This window comes from Miscanthus floridulus, chromosome 1 (genome assembly GCF_019320115.1).
Source record: "Miscanthus floridulus cultivar M001 chromosome 1, ASM1932011v1, whole genome shotgun sequence".
In the NCBI taxonomy this organism is placed as follows: Eukaryota; Viridiplantae; Streptophyta; class Magnoliopsida; order Poales; family Poaceae; genus Miscanthus; species Miscanthus floridulus.
Genome location: NC_089580.1, coordinates 194,495,316 through 194,508,832, shown reverse-complemented (window position 1 = coordinate 194,508,832; position 13,517 = coordinate 194,495,316). Strand labels below are relative to the sequence as shown.

Here is a 13,517-nt window from a genome sequence, read left to right as displayed (position 1 = left end):
TCATTGCAATTGCCATTGCACTAATTGTGGCATCATCACTAAAGCACCATTCATCAAGCATGAGTTTTATATCACAGAAACCTTTGTAAAACAAATTTGCAGTAGGATATGAAGTACCGGACAGAATTTCAGTGAGGTCATAAAATTTCTTCAAGCATTGATAAAGTGTAAATGCCTTGTCCCATTCAGCAGGTGAGGGAGACATTTTGTCATACCTACGACGATTTGCAGACTTCAGCCTCACAAAAGCATGCTTGTAGTACAAAGCATCTCTCAGCATGAGATAGGTAGAATTCCACCTAGTCGACACATCCATTGAGATACCCCTCTTTGTGTCCAATCCAGATTCAGTGGCACACTTCAAAAGCATTCCCCATTGTAATGGAGATCCTTTCACAGCTAACACAAGTGATTTGATATTGGTAATTGTTGCTGAAATTGCTTTCAACCCATCTCTAGCAACCAAATTGAGGATATGACAGGCACATCTAACATGGAAAAAGATCCCATCACAAACTAGAGAGCCATTATCATTATCTTTCAGATCTAAAATTATATCATGAACAACCACTTCATTGGAACTAGCATTATCTAAAGTCAAGGCAAACAATCTCTTCTCAATGTACCAATTAACCATAACTTCAGTAAATGTTTCTGACAGCTTTGCACTGGTATGCCTTCCTTTCACATTGAAAAAACCAATAATTCTCTTCTGCATACGCCACTCATCATCTACCTAGTGAATTGTGACACACATGTATCCTTTGTTTTGGCATGAGGTCCACATATCCATAGTTGCACTAAAGCGGCACTGCATAGTTTTCAAGTACGCATACAAAACTTCCTTCTCTTCCAAATATTTATCCATTATTTCTTTCCTAACAGTGATACGTGACTTAATCGGAAAATTAGGACGGAGAGACTTTATGAAATCAACAAGATACTCATGCTCAACTATGTTGAAAGGATATTCATGCATGGTTATTGCCACATTTAATTTCTGCAAACTAACTTCTTGGTCATATTTGTAGGGCTGAACATGAGTAATTTCAGTACCAGGGTCCTTACCAACTTTGAGATGTTGCTGTCCTTTTACAATACTGTGTTGCGACTTCAAATGGTTCTTAAACCCAGTTGTCCCATGGTTTCCTTTAGCTCTGTACCTTTGCTTGCACTTTGGGAAGTTACAGTATCCCCACAACTGCTCATACTTCTGTCCATTCACCTCTACAACCTCTACTTTCTTTGTAAAGTACTTCTAGACTACTGATGTGCACCTCTTCCTCCTCTTGCCAGTCAGTTGAGCTTGCTCTTGGTCTTTGTCATCCTCTTCATCTTCCTCTAGGTCATCACCCTGTATCTGGACATCTGGATTTGTAATTGGAGTTGCAGCTTCATCACCCTGTATCTGGACATCTAGATTTGTAATTGGAGTTGCGCTGCTGCCACTGGTGCCCACATTTGTAATGCTAGTTTCACTTGGCGTTGAAGAACCCCTTGTAGATGGTGGTGCTGGAGTTTGACTAGAACTAGGACTGTCATGTGGGGAAAGGTCTACACCAGGAGACGCCGGGCCAGAGACCTACGCCGAGCAGCGGAACGCGCGTCAGAACGTGTGGCGCGCGGTGATGTGGTGAGCGCGGCGACTGCAGACGTAGGGAGCGCAAGCACGGTTGGCTCGGGCAGGTCGAGTGGCTAAGGAGGAAAGATATTATTAGTTTCCTTTTCTATTATTAGTTCCTTGATTTTTGGAGTTTGTTACTCCCGTTGGTTTGGGCTATGCCCTTATATTCTTGTAACCGTGACAATTGAGAATCAAGAAGATTGTTATCCCTAACCTCCTCCTCTCTCTCTCAAACCAAGCCTATGGTAGAGGGGTATAACCTCATCGGAGAAGACGGCCAGCGGCTACGAGCTACGTAGTCGCGGTCCGGCCAGCCAAGGGTTTGACGTCCTTGACAACCTGGTATCACGGTCACGTCGATCCTCACCCACCCGCTCCACCCAACCCTCCACGGACACCGCTCCAAACCCTAGTCCGACGCCATCACCGCCGTCTTCCACCGCCTCCGCACCCAGCCCAGCAACCATGTCCGAACCAACACTCGCCGAAGTCATGGACATGCTGCAGTCCATGAGCGCGGAGATGAAGACCTTGAAGTCCGACATGGCAACCATGAAGGACAAGTCCTCGTCGTCCTCAGGTGGTGGTGACGGCCATCGCTCGGAAGGGCCGCGCGATCAGGACTTCCACCCGAAACACAAAAAGTGGGATTTTCCCCGCTTCGATGGCACGATCGATCCAATGCTCTTCCTCAACAAGTGCGAGTCCTACTTCCGCCACCATCGGACCATGGTGGAGGAGCACGTGTGGATGGTGTCGTATCATCTGGATGACGTCGCGCAGCTGTGGTTCACCCAGCTTCAGGACGACGAGGGCACGCCACCGTGGGGACGTTTCAAGGACCTCCTGAACCTGTGGTTTGGACCTCCCCTCCGCTCCGCCCCGATGTACGAGCTCACCGAGTGTAGGCGCACCGGGACCGTGGAGGAATATGCCAACCGTTTCCAGGCCCTCCTGCCTCGTGCCGGCCAGCTTGACGAGGCGCAGCGCGTCCAACTCTTCACCGGGGGCCTCCTTCCGCCAATCAGCCATGTCGTCCGCATCCACAACCCGGAGACGCTCACAGCGGCCATGAGCCTGGCGCGCCAGGTGGAGCTGATGGAGTTCGAGCGGCCGGTGCAGCACCCTCCTAGGGCGCCACCGCGCGGTCCTCCTCCCGCACTCGTACCTCGGCCTGCACTTTAGGCGCCCCTGCCACTGCTGGCGCTACCCGCTCCCCCGGTGACCTCCCAGTAGGGACGCGGCGAGGGCAACCAGCGGTGCCTCACCCCAGATGAGATGGCGGAGCGACGCCATCACAATCTGTGCTTCAATTGTAATGAACGATACACCAGGGGCCACAACCGGTTCTGCAAACGCATCTTCTTCCTCGATGGCGTGGAGATCGAGGACGAAGCGGCCGCGGGTGACGCTGTAGCGGCTGATTCCGGTGAGACGGACACGCCCATTTTCTCCCTCCATGCGGTGGCCGGCGTGACCATGGGCAAGACCATGCAGATCCGCGTCAGGGTGGGCGCGACGTCCTTCATCACCCTCCTCGACACCGGATCCACCCACAACTTCATCGCCGTAGAGGCGGCGCAGCGTTCTGGCCTGCCAATCCAGCCTCGTTCGCGACTCACAGCAACGGTGGCTAACGGCGACAAGGTGCCGTGTCCGGGCGTCATCAAGCACGCCCCGCTCGTCATACACGACATTGAGTTTGTCGTCGACTTGTTCGTTCTGCCTCTCACAGGATATGACCTGGTGCTCGGCACCCAATGGATGGAGACCCTCGGGCAACTGACATGGGACTTCACCGCGAGCATGGTGTCGTTCGTGCGCTAGGGCTGCACGACATGCTGGCCAGGGGTGCCGCTATGGGAGGCGCTGGAGTCCTGCGCATCCATGACTTCGGCACCTTTGCTCGAGGAGCTCCTCACCGGCTTCGGGGATGTCTTCGCGGAGCCGCGCGGTCTACCACCCAAGCACACCCGCCACCATGCCATCGCCCTCAAGCCCGACGCATAGCCGGTGGCGGTTCGCCCCTATCGCTACCCGGCTGCCCACAAGGACGAGTTGGAGCGGCAATGCGCCGCCATGATCGAGCAAGGCATCGTCCGGCGCAATGACTCGGCGTTTTCTTTGCCGGTCCTCCTCGTCAAGAAGGCGGATGGCGCATGGCGTTTCTGCGTCGATTACCGGGCCCTGAACGCGCTCACCATCAAGGACGCGTTCCCGATCCCCGTCGTCGATGAGCTGCTCGACGAGCTCCACGGCGCCCGCTTCTTCACCAAGCTCGACCTACGGTCGGGATATCACCAAGTCTGCATGTGCCCTGGCGACATCCACAAGATGGCGTTCCGGACTCACGACGGCCTCTATGAATTCTTGGTGATGTCGTTCGGGCTATGCAACGCCCCGGCGACGTTCCAGGCGCTCATGAACGATGTCCTGCGGCCTTTTCTGCATCGGTTTGTCCTTGTCTTTTTCGATGACATTCTTATCTACAGCCAGACATGGACGGAGCACCTGCATCATCTTCGCGTCGTGCTCACCATGCTCTGGCAGCACCAGCTCTTCGTCAAGCGCAGCAAGTGCGCGTTTGGCGAGCCATCGGTCTCCTACCTCGGCCACATCATCTTGGCGTCCGACGTCGCCATGGACCCGGCCAAGGTGTAGGCCATCCGCGACTGGCCTATCCCTCGGTCCGCCTGAGCCGTGCGCGGCTTCCTCGGCTTGGCGGGCTACTACCGCAAATTCGTTCACAACTACGGAGCCGTCGCCGCCCCGCTGACCGCTCTCCTCAAGAAGGAGGGTTTCTCCTGGAACGACACCGCGGCCGCGGCATTTGATGACCTCAAGGCTGCCGTCACTTCAGCGCCTGTCCTCGCCATGCCAGACTTCGCCAAGCCTTTCACCGTCGAGTGCGACGCGTCCTCTCATGGTTTTGGCGCGGTCCTCATTCAGGAGGGTCACCTGATCGCCTTCTTCAGCAGGCCGGTCGCCCCTCGCCATCGCGCTCTCGCCGCCTACGAGCGTGAGCTCATCGGCCTTGTTCATGCCGTGCGGCACTGGAGACTGTACCTATGGGGCCGCCGCTTTCTGGTGAAGACAGATCACTACAGCCTCAAGTATTTGCTAGACCAGAGGCTCTCAACGATTCCCCAGCACCATTGGGTGGGGAAGCTACTTAGTTTCGATTTTGCCGTTGAGTACAAACCGGGCACGGCAAATGCAGTCGCCGACGCGCTTTCGCGTCGTGACACGGAGGACGGCGAGGAAGGCGCCATTCTCGTGCTCTCGGCTCCGCGCTTCGACTTCGTCACGCACCTCCGGCGGGAACAAGCCTCGGACCCGGCGCTTGTGGCGCTGCACCAGGAGATCGCCAGCGGCGCACGCGGCGCGCCCTGGTCCCTAGCGGACGGCATGGTCCAGTACAAGGACCGGCTCTACATCCCGCCCACTTCCGCCCTAGTCCAGGAAATCGTGCTGGCGGTGCACGAGGACGGCCACGAGGGCGTTCAGAGGACGCTTCACCGACTCCGCCGCGACTTCCACTTCCCTAACATGAAATAATTGGTGCAGGATTTTGTCAAAGTATGCATCGTCTGCCAGCGCTACAAGTCCGAACACTTGAACCTGGTGGGTCTGCTCATGCCTCTGCCTATTCCGCACAGCGTCTGGACAGACATAGCGCTGGACTTCATCGAAGCGTTGCCCAAGGTGCGCGGCAAGTCCGTCATCTTGACGGTGGTGGACCATTTCAGCAAGTACTGCCATTTCATACCCCTGGCGCACCCGTACTCGGCCGAGTCCATCGCAGAAGCATTCTTCGCCGACATTGTTCGCCTGCATGGCGTTCCACAGTCGATGGTGTCGGATCGTGATCCGGTTTTCATGTCCAAGTTCTAGCGTGAGCTCATGCGCCTGCTGGGAACCAAGCTCCACATGACCACGGCGTTCCACCCTCAATCAGATGGCCAGTCCGAGGCAGCTAACCGGGTCATCATTATGTATCTTCGGTGTCTTACAGGTGACTGGCCGCGACAATGGCTGCATTGGCTTCCGTGGGCGGAATTTGTCTTCAATACCGCCTACCAGACGTCCCTGCGCGACATGCCATTCCGTGTCGTCTATGGTCGCGACCCACCGTTGATCCGCTCATATGAGCCTAGAGACACGAGGGTCGCTGCTGTTGCCCGGAGCATGGCGAAGCGTGAGGAGTTCCTCGCCGACATTCGCTCTCGGCTGGAACAGGCACAACAGGTCCAGAAACGCCACTACGACGCGGGACATCGCTAGGTGGCCTATCAAGTGGGCGATTAGGCCCTCCTTCACCTGCGTCAGCGCCCCGCTGCCTCGCTTCCTCAGGCATCGACGGGCAAGCTCAAGCCCCGCTACTTCGGGCCGTACCGCGTCACCGAGCTGATCAACGACGTCGCCGTCCGTCTCGACTTGCCGCCCGGAGCACGCCTGCACGACGTGTTTCACGTAGGCCTCCTCAAGCAGTTCCACGGGACCCCACCGGCCGCGCCTCCACCTCTTCCGCCGGTTCACCGTGGCGCGATTGCTCCGGAGCCTGAACGGGCGGTGCGCTACCGTCTTGCCCATGGGGTGCGCCAAGTCTTGGTCCAGTGGAAAGGAGAGTCCGCTGCGTCGTCCACTTGGGAGGACGTTGACACATTCCGCGCCAAGCATCCAGCATTCCAGCTCAAGGACGAGCTGCGTCTCGATGGAGGGGGAGATGTCATGTGGGGAAAGGTCTACACCAGGAGATGCCAGGCCAGAGACCTACGCCGAGCAGCGGAACGCACGGCAGAACGCGTGGCGCGCGGTGACGTGGTGAGCGCGGCGACTGCGGACGCAGGGAGCGCAAGCACGGTTGGCTCGGGCAGGTCGAGTGGCTAAGGAGGAAAGATATTATTAGTTTCCTTTTCTATTATTAGTTCCTTGATTTTTGGAGTTTGTTACTCCCGTTGGTTTGGGCTATGCCCTTATATTCTTGTAACCGTGACAATTGAGAATCAAGAAGATTGTTATCCCTAACCTCCTCTCTCTCTCTCTTAAACCAAGCCTACGGTAGAGGGGTATAACCTCACCGGAGAAGACGGCCAGCGGCTACGAGCTACGTAGTCGCGGTCCGGCCAGCCAAGGGTTCGACGCCCTTGACAAGGACTAGCACTAGGTTTTTGAGATGCAAGCCTTTTACTTGTAGATCCTGATAAGAAAAAAGGAAAACATTGCTAAATCATCAACCTGCCATATTGCGGTTAACAACTACCAGAATTCTGGTTAAATATTTTTCATTGAAAACTCTAAAACTTAGAAAGTAAAAAAAATAACACATATATGAACCACAAGGGCATTGGTAAACATAAGATTCTTGAAATAAAAAATGGAACAGCTATGCATTAGCAGGAATCTGATCTATTAAGAACCATGTATTCCATCAGCCCACGAAGAATGCTATAAATGTATATAAAGAACAAAAGCAGCACACATTCGAGATCGAGAAGGATGGGGCCAAGATCCTCAAGGACGGCAGATACTTATTTAGTGGTACTTGCTATCAAGAGTATTTTTCCTGGGGATGTTCTTTGGGTTAGAGACTCTGAAATCTTTGAGAACCGTGACATAGCAGGTGCAGTAGCAAATATGATGTGCCAGATCATTTCTGAAAGACCAACGATGTTTTTGATGGTTCTAAGTGTTTTTCGTTTATGTGTTTTAGATGAGATTTCAGAGCAGAATGGTGATATACTGCAGATTGAGGAAGGCTTTAGAGGGACTCTTTTGACATCAAGTGTTTCAGCACAGCTTTGTCAGGGTATAACATTTAGTAAATGAGTTTCTTCCGTCAGATATATGGTTGCATACTTGTTGAGGTAAGCTAGTTAAGGTCTCTAGAAGGTGATACCGACTGCCTTGGTTCTTTTTTTGGTTACATATCATAGTTTTCTCAATAGAAATAGAAATTACAAGATTCATGTTGAGGTAAGCTAGTTAAGGTCTCTAGAATTTGCTAGCTACAAATTCCTCAGTACCTGGACAAGGAAGAAGCGGTGGCGTGCCTGACGGCGGCTCCATAAGCTTGCGCACACTCTTGGTCTTGGTCCTGCCGCCTCTCGATCTAGAAGGAGTTTCTCCAGTGGGCGCCATTGTCTTCGACGTTGCCGTCAACTTCTCTGGAGTCTGCAGACGGGGTCGCCGCCTCGCGTTGCGGGGAGCCGACCAGCTGGGGGCAGGGGCGGGGTCACGTCGAGGTGGGGAGGCGGCCGGCCAGGCCAGGCGGAGGCGGGCAGGGGCGGGGGCGGGGTCGCGTCGAGGTGGGGAGGCGGCCGGCCAGGCTAGGCGGAGGCGGGCAGGGGCGGCGGCGGGGGCGCGTCTCGCGTCTCGCGTCGAGCCGTCGAGGGGGAGGGGGCAGCCGCTGGGTAAGACCGTAAGAAGTAAACCCTATCTTTGTTGGGCTGGGCCGCTGGCTGCTCCAGTCACTGGCTGCTCGAGTTGGGCTGGCCGGCTGGGTAAGAAGTAAATTCGGAATGTCCGCTTTGCGTATACGGGATATCCCGAAATAAAAACAGGATATGCGAAAACGATCGGGATAGGGCCCAAACCGGTTTCGAATTTCGTGTTCCGTTTTCCGTACCGATTCCGTTTTTGTCCGAAAATACGAATACGATTGGGTTAAATGTAGAAATCGGAGCGGAACGGAACGGGATATATCCCGACCGTTTTCAACCATAGATGTGAATCCTCGGGTATGGCCCGTCGTGGCCACGGGTTACATCGAGGCGCGCCAGTCTCTTCCCCGGTGTCAGAGCTTTGACCCAGGCCCATACGCTTGGACATGGAGTGGTTGTCGGCGGTATGGGTCCTCGTCGGACGAGACGAAAACCGCGTCCTCGGGGTCGGGCGAGACGGAGCCTGCACCCAAGGGTCAGGCGAGACGGAGCTCGCGCCCTTGGGCGAGACGAAAACCGCGGCCTACGTCTTGCTCCATCCGGGGAAGTCAGCGTGGGTGCTAACTTCCTTACTTTGTGTATCCCTAATATCGATACCCGACAAGTTTCAAGATTCAAATTCAGCACTACCACATGTAGTTTTTCTGTATATGCCCTTCTTTGAAGATATGGTGATATTCTCATCCGATTCCAATCGATCACTCCAACAGCCAAGTCGCTTCAAGACTATATATGGTTAATTGTCAAGTTAATTTGTATTTGATCAGGTCAGGAATCAAGATATATGTCCGTCGTCTGATATTTATAGATAAATATTCAAATTTTCCTAAGAATCAATAATTATGTAGAATGAGAGAAGATTTGTTCTTTGGCATATTCATTTTCCTGACATGACAGAGATATATATAGTGCTGTTCATTGTATCATATATTAGATAGATTTTGTTAACCCGTATATAGAATATATTGAGGAGAGGGAAGCATATATGAGAAAAGTTTGTGTCCTCCTTCACTGTAAAGACAACAATGATTGATGCTTTCATCTCCTGGATGGTATGATATGATATTAAGTTTCCTTTGATGTATGTGCTATTGATTAGGATGCAAAGTGACATCGTCCTTAGCTTTATCTTGTATGTTTGCTTTCCATGTTGTATATATAGTGTCAATTCCACAATATGTGAATCATGTATCAATTTACAAAATACACATTGTGCAATACATATAAACCTATTTAGTATTTCTGGAAATAACTTTTTGCCACTTTAGTTGAACTGTTTCTGATTTTAATTTAAACCACCAAAAGGAAAATACACTTTGAGATTATTCACCCTTCAACTCAATAAGTTAGTACTTTACCAGTGGTCTTTGAGTCTCATATACAAATATAGTCATTCCTCAAGAAGTAAAATAAATTATGTTTGTGTTTAAGTGAGTAATGACTAAGGCCCATATTATGCTACCTTCAATTCTTGGGATGATATAAAAAACTTAAAAGGACTAATTTTGGAGCTATTCCATAAATCATGGATTTTTTTTACAAATAATGCACTTGAAATTATCAAACATTCCATCAATTAATCTGTGGAAAATATAGAGTGGCTACACATTGATTTATCGTTTTTTTCTATGATTAAAATTGCAAGCTACCAAAATATAGTGGGTATTCTTCTTACTCAGGTTGATTTTTTTTTATAAATAGAATAAAAGCTAGGACATCCTCCGCAGGGTATATTTATTGATTCATCGGGAGCTTTTATGTACTATTTCAGGTGGGGCATATATGATTTGCGTCGACACCACATGAAAGTACAAGATGGACATGAGTATGTTCTGGGTGAACACTATACAAGCCCTCGATTTTGAGTGCTTGTGGCCTGAATTAGTTGTCTGGGAGGCATTTGTTTGTCAGGGCAGCAACCAAGCAGCAGGCCCTAAGCTTCTTAGTCAATATATCCTAATGCAAGCATGCAACTAGTATATTTTATGGAGGTTGGAGGGTGGTTCACCCTTATAAGTTATGTTCAATCCATTCAGGTGTATTCATAGATAATCCTTACCCTAGCTAATTATATGTTTGTATATATGCACCGATATCATTTGACATGCTCATATATATTTACACACGCATGTTGAGACCCATATTCTATCTGCTATCTCCTATATAACTATAAGTTGCTTGTTCCATCCTGCTGTACATGTAACACGTTCAAGCTAGCCTGACCGGTTTTAAAAGAAAATTTTCCTGGCCTTAAGATTATATATATGTTCATAGTTAGACTAGCCACTCATATAGATCAACAGTCACAGTTTATGATTTTTTTTTGTGAAACACAGTTTATGATTTTAAAGATGGTGGATTGTGTAGCTATATATATCTCTAACGAGCTAGTAACGCCTCTACATAATGGAAACTTCTAACCAAAATTTTGTGTACAAATAAAGAGAGCATTGGAAAAGGTTCTTATCAAATGTAGTCCTGAAAATAATCTAGACAAATTATTAGACACAACACTAATTATGACGGGTAACCATAATTGTCCTCCCTTAAGGATGAATCGATCATGATTTAGTATATCCTACAAGTGCGTTAACTGCATGTAAGTTATTTGAATCAAGTAGCTAGGGTAATAAATCCAGATATAGGATAGTTATCAATTACTATAGTAGGATTCTCTCTACAATACAAATTAAAGGCTCTATCATTTCATCTACTAGTAAGTATGTAGAAGATGTGTGCATGTCCCATCAGCAAGAGTTCCAGTAAAAGGAGTCAACGAAAATAGTAAGCTAATTGGATCTTCCACGTGTGGCCATGAATCAATCAGCTGTCTCTCAATATGCTGGCATCTATGTTCCTTGGAGTACATTTTTTGGCCGGCATGACAAATCTAACCCTATCCTGCAGATACTGTTGCAGGTAGAAAGAGAGAACTGGAGAAGAAAACACAACTCCAAACTGAAGAACTAGCACACAACTCCAAACTGAAGAACTATCAGCATAATAATCATAGCAAGAATTCTTCTTCTTTTTTGTCCAATTAATTAGGTTATTACGTTTCTACACTGATCAAATATGTGGATCTATTATATATCAATGGGCTGTCACATGCATGCTTCTGAATTATTTCTAGCGGAGACCGATCGACAGATCGATCGAAAATCGCACATATATTTCCCAAGCTCAAGTCCAAAACATGATCAGATCAGGAATTGAGGACAGATATATATATATCTATATATATCTCTCTCTTGTGATATATTTTCTGCACTAGTAGTTCTCAGTTCTTACGAGCGATGGTTCAGGTAAGCGTAAGCCACGCTCTGCAGGTCCTCGCAGTCTTGGTACCCCGACGACGACCTCCACCCGCTTTCCTCCGCCCCGAACGACGAGGACTCCGCTGCTGCCTCGAAGGACGCGTTCCCCTCGTCCGCGCCGGCGTGCTCGAACGCGTGGTACAGCGACTGCTGCATGTAGTCCGACCCCAGCAGCGCGGTCAGGGACTCGTGCCCGCCATTGCTGTACGCGCCCGGCTGCGCGGCGGGCGCGCCCACAGCGCCGCCTGCGACGCCTCCATTGCCGTTGCACCATGGGTAGCCGTACCCTAGCTGCTCCGCGGCAGCGCTGCCCACGTAGCCCTTGGCGTCCTCGTGCACGCCCTGCTGCCCCTGCGCTGCCTGCGCCTTGAGCGACGCCAGCTGCGCCTGCAGGGTCATCACCTGGATCGATTGAACACACGACGCCACGGGTCAGCGATTAAACCCTATCATATCACGAGAGACAAAGCAGAGACGACGGCGGCCGAGCAGTCGCGCACGCGCGCGCACCTGCTGCTGGAGCGCGAAGATGTGGGCGACGCAGCCGTAGATGGGGTCGCGCAGCCTCGCCTGCGCCTCGTAGGAGATGGTGACGGCGGCCTCCGGGCGGTCGGCGAGCGGCAGGTGCGCGAGCAGCTTGGACACGTTGCTGGCGCCGAACACCTTGTGGATGGCGGCGAAGTGCGCCGCGCCCTGCTCGTGGCAGAAGTAGGGCGCGAAGACGCAGCCGCGCACGCACTTGCGCCGCAGGAACTTGCACGCCCCGCACGGTGACCCGAACCCCGTCATCATCTCGATCTCCGCCAAGCACTGCTGTACCGTGCTGCACGTGATAGATCGTTCACTCGAGCTCGATCGATCGGTGGTGATCTCTTCGTCGTTCTTGCCTGCTGACTGCAGTGATCGACGCGGTGGAGGATGGGGGGTGCAATGCAAGACCCTCCGCCATTGCTTATAAGGAGGACTGGAGGAGACGGGAAGGCTGGGGGATTAGGGCCAGGGGATTAAACAAATCCGGCGTGTCTCCCCGGTGGGCAACCGGCTCCATTATTTTGAGCTTCCAATCGCCCTCGCTCCTTGCCGCTAAATTTTATGGTGACATGCACCCTCCCTGCATGGGGCACCCATACAACAAGCCTAGCAGCAGTACTAGTACTTGTGCAAGGGACGAACGACAATGGGGGCTGCAGACGCCAATCATTGCTAATCTTTTGCTTAGGGGTTTTGCATTGGGTTTGGTCTAATACTACTTTTTTTTGTTTAGTTTTTCTGTGCCTCCTCATGCACCCTTTTCTTTTGTGTGCAGTTGGGCTCGGCTGCTGCGAGACCAGCGAGCACAGTCCAGTTCATAATTTGGGGATAAATAAAATAAATGCGTTTTTTTTTTTTACTTAAAAAAGTTCAGTGTACCGTGTAGTACATGCACTCATACATCACCTGGCTCCAGACGTGGAGTTGTCAGCTGCTCGCTCGCTCGCTCGACCCTTCAATCGATATTCACAATGTTTGGCTGGCTGAAAAAACGGTTGATGCTGATGTTGATGCTGATTTGTTGTGAGAGAAAAATAATGTGATTTCGTTGAAATAGTACGGCTGATAAGTTCAAGCGAACAGGGTCATTTTCTTTTGTTTTTATTTTTTGCGGGACTGGGAAAAAGCAAATAATTATGAGTGATGGGAAAGAACTAGTTCTGGTGTCACATCTCGCTTTGATTTGATTATCAGGAAACTATACATATTGTTTTTGTTTTCCTGTAGGCATGTGAGTCCAAGCACCGAGAAAAACAAATCTAGCAATGGCCTGCCAATTTGTAGCTTAAAATATGTGTTTATAAGAAAACTGAATTTAGTATAGCTTAAGATGTACTGTTTCTATAGTATAGCAGTTGCACCTATGAAGGACTGGAACAGGGCAGCAGAACTTCTGAAACTCTGCTGCCTCTGCTTCACAGAATGTTCAAAATTAAAGGGCGATCAGGACTGACGCCTGTAGTTTTATCCTAACTAATCAGGCTTTTTGCCTTCCACTAGCCACTGGGAAGAGTTTGCTCAACCAAATTAGCCTGATGGCCTATGCTAATTTGTTATTAGATGCCTGGTCCTGGCCTGTTGGCCTATGCTTATCATTACGTT

General features: G+C 50.5%; 1 protein-coding gene across 1 annotated transcript; it reads right to left on the bottom strand.

The window, feature by feature from the left end:
• Positions 1 to 11,255: 11,255 nt before the first annotated feature.
• LOC136507741 (LOB domain-containing protein CRL1-like) lies at positions 11,256 to 12,287 on the bottom strand. Its single transcript, XM_066502370.1, has 2 exons — positions 11,895 to 12,287; positions 11,256 to 11,786 (listed from the first exon to the last, which is right to left on the bottom strand). The coding sequence occupies exons 1-2, from the start codon at positions 12,174 to 12,176 to the stop codon at positions 11,355 to 11,357; spliced, it is 714 nt and encodes a 237-aa protein (XP_066358467.1). The 5' UTR covers positions 12,177 to 12,287; the 3' UTR covers positions 11,256 to 11,354.
• Positions 12,288 to 13,517: the final 1,230 nt, after the last annotated feature.

Excerpts from the sequence above, each read along its gene's own strand:
- LOC136507741 (XM_066502370.1), bottom strand. The coding sequence starts at position 12,176 with ATGATGACGGGGTTCGGGTCACCGTGCGGGGCGTGCAAGTTCCTGCGG. Across the intron at positions 11,787-11,894 it reads TCTTCGCGCTCCAGCAGCAG|GTGATGACCCTGCAGGCGCA; the intron begins GTGCGCGCGCGT and ends CAATCGATCCAG.